We start from the raw sequence: 7,219 nt of genomic DNA on the forward strand, positions 1-7,219 counted from the left end.
ATGAAGTCAATATTAATACGTGTTTTAAAAATTAGATAATACGAAATCATATACACTATTAGATATAATAACTTTAAATTCTAACCGTTATAAATTTCACATCATATCTTTTTTTTCTTTTCTTATTTTTTTCTTTGGTGTGTAAAGTTCTCTCTCGTCTGACCTTGTTCTGTTCCTAGCTTCTGCGCCGTATGTGCACTGGATTTCAATTAAGATGAATACATGTGCGGCTTCCAATTGTAACATGTAAAAAGGATCAAGACACTTTGGAAAAAAATTAAAACTAAAGGTCTTTCTAATTTTATTATTACTTTTTTTTTTGTATATATATATATATTTTAAAAGCTTTAAGAACAGGTTTTAATTTGGATTGTGTTAGTAAGTTTAAAAAGTACTTTTATTATATAAAAAGTTATGCTAAGTAAAAGGATAATCTGTTTGGTAAAAAATTTCAAAATTACTTTTTTAAAATATTTTTTAGTTTAAAAATGGCAAAAAAAAAAAAAAAACTCACTCTTGAGAAAAGTTTTAAAATAAAGCTTTTTCTAAAAATTCATTTTTTTTCTTTAAAAGCTATATTTTTCAATGCAATCTCAAAACATGCTCTAATAGTTTGTTTGAAATTATGTCAAGAAGGATAAAAGTACTTATAGTCCCTAAAAAGTTGTGTCAAACAAAATGTTGATATGTTGGGTAAAAAAACTCTAAAAATACTTTCTTTCTTTTTTCTTTTTTTTTTTTTCTTTCTTTTTTGACTTTTTTTACTCTAAAAACGGTTAAAACACACTTATGAGAAAAACTTTTTTTTTAATTTTTTAATTTTTTAATTTTTAAACTTTTTAATTTTTTTAAACTTTTTAATTTTTAATTTTTTATGTTTTTTTGCTGTAATATCTCTATTTTTCAACTCAATCTCGCATATTCTCTAACATTTTTTTTCTATATTTTGTTCATAATAAAATATTCTTCATCCATGTTTGATTGAAGTCAAATCTTTGGTATTTAATTAAAATACTTGTATTCTCTCATTTATTACAGTTTCTCTGTAAATAAAGATCTTTAATTATATTGCAATAAAAATGCAAATCAATACATAAGAGCAAAATATAATTCTTAAAACAATTAAATATGGTAACATACGTAGGGTTGTGCATGCGGGCATGTTATCACCACAGTTTTGTAGTTCATTGTCCCTGTACGTAGTATAATATGAATATATAATCGAACAATGCTATACATCATTTCCTTGTCTTCTTTTTATCCCCCAAAAATTGATGTGGCTCTTAAAATCACCATTGAATTTATAATAGATCACTATTTAATTTTGATACAATGGTAATTTTAAGAACTACATCAATTTTGAGAGAAAAAAAAAATACAAAAAAATGATGTGTAGCATTACTCATATATAATCATACATGGACCAGATGCGTTACAAAAAATATAAGAAATCATGAACATATATATATATAGATTGCAGTTGCACGGACTGAGATTCCATTACACGCATGGCACACACAAACACGTACACCAAAAGAAAAAACGAAAAAAAAAAAAGAAGAGGCTCAAATGACATATCACAAGCGGTACGTACGTTACAGCTAGCTAGTAACACATGAATAATCAACCAAGGTCGTACGTGGGCCACGATCATCCTGGCTCATGATCGGCTTGATGAGGACGTACCACGATCCAGTCCCGCGTCTTGCCGAACGAACCAATGAACAAAGTACTGCTTAACTCACATTGTTAGAGATGTGTCCAGCACTTTCACTTTTGGACGAAAGGCCGCGACAAGTTTGTTTCGCCTGAAACTCACAATAACTAACAAGCATATAAACGCAGTAGGAGAGATCACCCACATCTTATGCACTGCATCGGTAGTGGGATCTAATTCAAACCATGACAAGATAAAAATCAGAGAGAGGGTATAAAGGGGTAAGCTGAACAGCTGAGTTCCAAAACCACTGGGGAGGAGGAGGAATATTGTAAAGGCTGTTACAAAAAAGGATGTAGCATTTAAACCCCCGAGTAACTGGAAAAGGGGGCTTCCCATGATTGCTTTCCCTGCATACTGATCGTTCTCCGTAGAGTTATCATTAAGATTTTTGTCTTCTCCCCAAACTCCTCCAGGGGGACTGATTGCTGCTTGAAAGGAGACTGTGAAAAGCAGCGCAGCAACCACCAACAACACATTGCGCATGTCATTTGTGACTTTCGTTGTCAGACGGAGAAACATTATGTATAGCTTCTCTTCATTACTGACAGGAGCTTTAAAGTACTTTGCATCAGCTATTGCAGCACTCGGAAAAACCAAGAGCCTGAGCCTCCTAATTAAACGTCTTGCAGAATTGATCTGTGGGTGACAGCCCCCTAATTGCAACATGTCTAACGCTTTACAATCACTTGAATTCTTGATGTTTATATCAACAGTACTGAATTTCAATAACAATCTCACAATCTGCATGAAATAAAAATGCACAATCACTAATGCCATCGGTAGAGATTTTCGGATTGTAGACAAACAAATTAATGAGCACAATATCGACTTTTGGACTTTATTCTGTGAATGTAGATCATAGACCGAATCACATAAATTCTGTCTTTTTTCACTCGCTTCTCCTATTATTCCGCTATTATTAATTTTATTTTAGATTTATACACAAATCTCAACATGTATATTAATAGACTATACTATTCAACCCCCAATACCCCTCAATCCACCCCTAATAAAACAATAAAAGAAAAAAAAAAAAAGAAAAAAAAAAGAAAAAAAAAAAAAGAAAAAAAAAAAGGAAAGCAAATTCTAAAACAAACTTGAAAAGGGGACAAACTAAAATAAAAGCAAATGACATAAATTAATTAAAGGGATTAAAAGGAAAACATAAAATAGCCAAAAGCTCAAGTAAAAAATGATTTAATTTCTAATCTGAATCCTTATAGTAACCTCATTGCACAGCAAGATAGATTATATATATAGTAGAAAACGAGAACTTGCCTCGGTTTGATTTTTAGATGCAGCAATGTGCAACACAGTGTTTCCCTTCTCATCCTGCCAGTTGAGTAACTTCTTCTCCCACTGCGACACATCTCTAAACCAAGCCCGTTGAAGCCATCCAAGCAGGAGCCGAAAAGCATCAAACATATCGTATTTGAGGGCAATATGCAAGACAGTTTCTCTTCGAATTGTTATATCTTCAATCGATTTGGGGCAGGCTTTTAGAAATTTGACCAAAACCTCGAGGTTTCCTATTTGAGCTACGTAATGCAAAGGAGTCACAACCTCTCTTCCTTGGACACGTACAAGGTCGTCATCAACATCAAGTAGTTGGAGCATTAATTGGGTATGGTTATTTTGCAAAGCAAGGTGCATAGGGGTGAAACCATTTTGATTAAGCTTCCTAGCAAACGAGGGTTTTAACCTCATGATCTCCAGGGCAAACAGGGTGTGCCCTGCAGATGCAGCTGTGTGTAAAGGAGTCGCAACAAATGGAATCTCGTCGATCCTATCCAAAACTTTTGCATCACTCTGTATCAATGCGTACAAGGCATCAATACTTCCTTTCTGAGCAGCATCCCTCAAACTCCCATCGAGATCTTTGAGAGTGATATCCCCCAAACTCTCATCCATTCCTTATAATAAGAGAGTGGTAATGAGAGTCAGACTGTTAAAGGAGATGGTTTAAAACCTTTATAATGTTGAGAGTGTAGTATTAACTACAAAAAAAAAAAATCTAGTTTTTAGTGGCGTTTCCAGCTTGCCAGTCAGTGGCGTTTTAGAAAGTGACAGGCCACTAAATTAGTGGTGTTTTATAAAGTGACACGCCACTAAATTAGTGGCGTTTTATTTATCATGAATTCCACATTCCAGAGATACCAACAATGACCAACACCAAAACAAAATCCTTTAAAAAAACAAATGAAAAAATCAAGGGAAAAGGAGACATGATGGAAGAGAAAGCATTAAAGTACAGCAAACATGTCAAAATGGATAAACTTCCAGAATTCCACTATTTTCTAAGTTCCAACTCCAACAGAAAGAAGCATCAATTTCTTTCTTTTTGTTCAGAAATTCAGAATACAGGGGTGGGGGATTAGTGAGTGCATCCACAATAATCGTTCCAGAGAAATTTACTTCAACAGATGAAGCAAGGGAAACTAACACCAACTTTCTTCCAATAATAACCAAGTAACCGACAGCAAATAGACCCATTTAAAAATGAGCCATATATATGTAGCAAAAACAAGTACTGATGTTTCTTTTTTTCTATTTCTGAAACCAGCAGAACATGAAACGCCATCTAATAACAAAATCTGTAAAAACTTGTCAAAATTCTCTTCCCCCAACTCCAGCTTTTCTCAGCAACCAACCAGAGCATAGGCCCAAATTAAAAACTTCAGAAAAAGCAAACAAAACCCACACACACACACATACACAAAAAGTAACCTGGATAATGGGAAACTCCAAAACCCATCTGCGCTTATAAATATAAACCAACCCGTAAAGCAATCCAACCCCAAAACCCCGAATCACCCACTCAACAGCAAAGCCGCTCGATTTCACCCAGCACATCGAAACCATTCCCAGCATTCCTGGCCTGATACAGCACACGCCGCCACAAACAATACGAAGCTCAGAGAAACCTTGGCCCGGAGGCGAAAATCGACTGGCACCGACGCCGACGATGAGTCCGAGACAAGAAGAAAGCGGACGAGGCCGAGCATCAGCTCAAAAGGGTAGGCCGGGCGGTGGGGGTGGGCAGAGGAGAGGAGCGAGAGAGAGGCAGAGAAGAGGAGCTGTGAGAGGTGGAAAGTGAAGAAGGTGAGGAGGGTAATGAGCGACAGGGCATAAGAGAGTAATGGGTTTCTGCTTCTTCTACTAACTTCATTTCTCTCTCTTTTTTGTTTGTCGTAAGTCGTCCTGCTTTTCGAACTCACCCATTTCACCTTTCGGTATATTATTATTGCTTTGGGCCTGCGAATCTACAGTGCTTTTGTCGGAGCTCGTTTTTGTTTTGGATTTTTGAAACTAAAATCGTTTGATTTTTTAGAAAAAGTTGAAGAAGATATAATTTGTTTAAAAAATATTGTATAAAATATAATTTACTCTTTAAAAAAAAAGAATCAAAATTATATTCTGTCTTTAAAATTTTATTGTCAAACTACCATCCATTAAACTATATTGACAATGCCCCCATGTTTTCCAACTTTATTTATATTAAAGTTTGAAATAATCTTGGCTAAATTCTACGTATCTTATTTAATATTTATTATATCTTTGTCTTTCTTTTCAAACCAATGCTGAACTATCTAACACCTTAATTACACAAAATCTCATCAATGACACAATCAGCATGTGTCTTTATAATTGTTGATAATTGGGCCGACTAAACCTTCTAGCCCACTGTTATAGTTCTAAGACAATGGCCCAATGGTAAGAAGGGCCCATAACGCTCAAGTTGAGTCTAAACTCTTCACGTCTGTCTCCCTCTCTCTCTCTCTCTCTCTCTCTCTCTCTCTCTCTCTCTCTCTCTCTCTCTCTCTCTCTCTCTCTCTCTCTCTCTCTCTCTCTCTCTCTGACCCTTTCAAGATTTTACGGATTCTCACTCTACCCGATTAAAAGTCTCATGCCAAAGGACTTATCACAGTTCAGATATCCAAGAATAGAGGTAAACCTAGCACCAACATTCTAATCTCGAGAATCACGGGATTAACCTATATCATAACAGGAAATAATTGTGAACAGTTTTACCAAAATTGTCTAAATTATTCTAATCTCGAGAATCACGGGATCAACCTAAATCATAACAGGAAATAATTGTGAACAGTTTTACCAAAATTGTCTAAATTTAATTCTAGATGGTTTTGTCCAAACTATCAGGAATTGATTTTGGACGGTTTAGGCTAAACCGTCTAGAATTCCGGACAATGTGGCCCAAACCGTCCAGAATCCGAATTCACGACCCATATTTTTTTGAATGGTTTTAAACCGTTCAGAATAAACTGTCTAGACTTTGTTCTAAACGGTTTTTTGAAATTTCTGGATGGTTTAAAACCGTCCAAAATTCTTGAAATTTTTGTAGTGTCTCCACTTTACATCTAAATTCACAATCCTCTTAGGATTTAGAATCAATATCATAAGAAGTTTATGAACTATAAACATTCATTTTGACAATGTTTTAAAAGAAAGAAAACTCATGTGGTCCGTTCAGTGCATGGTATCCGCACTAACATATCAATCCAAAGTCACCAATTCACATGATCAAGATAAATTATCATGATTGATGTATTACAATATATACAAATGTAATGTTCAAATTCATTACGGACAATGAACATTATGATCTTGTATGTGATAATCTCATTACTCACACCATAAACCATATTTAATGCAATTTATGGACTATTTACATGTATATGATAAATAAGAATCAATAAAGATAACATGTAAATATGTTATATATATCGCATATGCTCACTTAAATAAATCAATGAATAACAAATTTATTCAATATAAACTAAAATGTCTTACAAAGGAATTAGAGTTTATGGCACCATTCCTAACAGTCTTCCACTTGCCTTTAATTTCAATTAGGCATGTAATTGACTCTGAATCCCTCTAAGTGAGATTCAACGGATCTTCCAAGTTCTCATCCGACGAAATCTTTGCGACAGCCACATCTCATTGAAATACTAATATCTCTAATGGGATTATATATACTTGCCCCCTATATATTTCCCACTCCTATAATTCTTTAGTTCTTCGAATTGTGCAACTGCTCCATTATTGTCACAGAACAACTTAATATATAGGAGACTACTTTATCCTCATAACACCAAGATCCTTTAGGAACTCCTTAAGCCAAGCCGCTTTATTCTCCTCTTCATAAGCCGCAACATACACAACTTCCATAATGGAGTAAGCCATGCAAGAATGCTTAAAAATTATCCAATTAATGGCTCCACCACTTAGGGTAAAAATGTACCCTATGGTAGGCTTTTAGGAGTCACGATCAAACAAAAAGTCATAATATGTGTAATCAGTCGCTATCAAATCCTTACAATGGTAGACAAGTAGATAATTCATTAATCCCTTAAGCAAACATATTTTTATTTTTTTTTATTTTTTTTTAATTTTAGAAAAGTTCACTTACTATCATTAATCTTTCATCAGTACTTTTACAATCATACCCTTAAACTTTAAAAAGTGTTAATTTAG

The 7,219-nt window shown here is 34.3% G+C and overlaps 1 protein-coding gene across 1 annotated transcript; it reads right to left on the reverse strand.

Annotated features, from left to right (window-relative positions):
* Nucleotides 1-1,444: 1,444 nt before the first annotated feature.
* Nucleotides 1,445-4,949, reverse strand: LOC133854076 (ankyrin repeat-containing protein BDA1-like). Its single transcript, XM_062290103.1, has 3 exons — nucleotides 4,448-4,949; nucleotides 2,999-3,633; nucleotides 1,445-2,461 (listed from the first exon to the last, which is right to left on the reverse strand). Exons 1-3 carry the CDS (start codon nucleotides 4,473-4,475, stop codon nucleotides 1,742-1,744), a joined length of 1,383 nt encoding a protein of 460 aa, XP_062146087.1. The 5' UTR covers nucleotides 4,476-4,949; the 3' UTR covers nucleotides 1,445-1,741.
* Nucleotides 4,950-7,219: the final 2,270 nt, after the last annotated feature.

The sequence above is a fragment of the Alnus glutinosa genome, chromosome 13 (assembly GCF_958979055.1).
Source record: "Alnus glutinosa chromosome 13, dhAlnGlut1.1, whole genome shotgun sequence".
Taxonomy (NCBI): domain Eukaryota; kingdom Viridiplantae; phylum Streptophyta; class Magnoliopsida; order Fagales; family Betulaceae; genus Alnus; species Alnus glutinosa.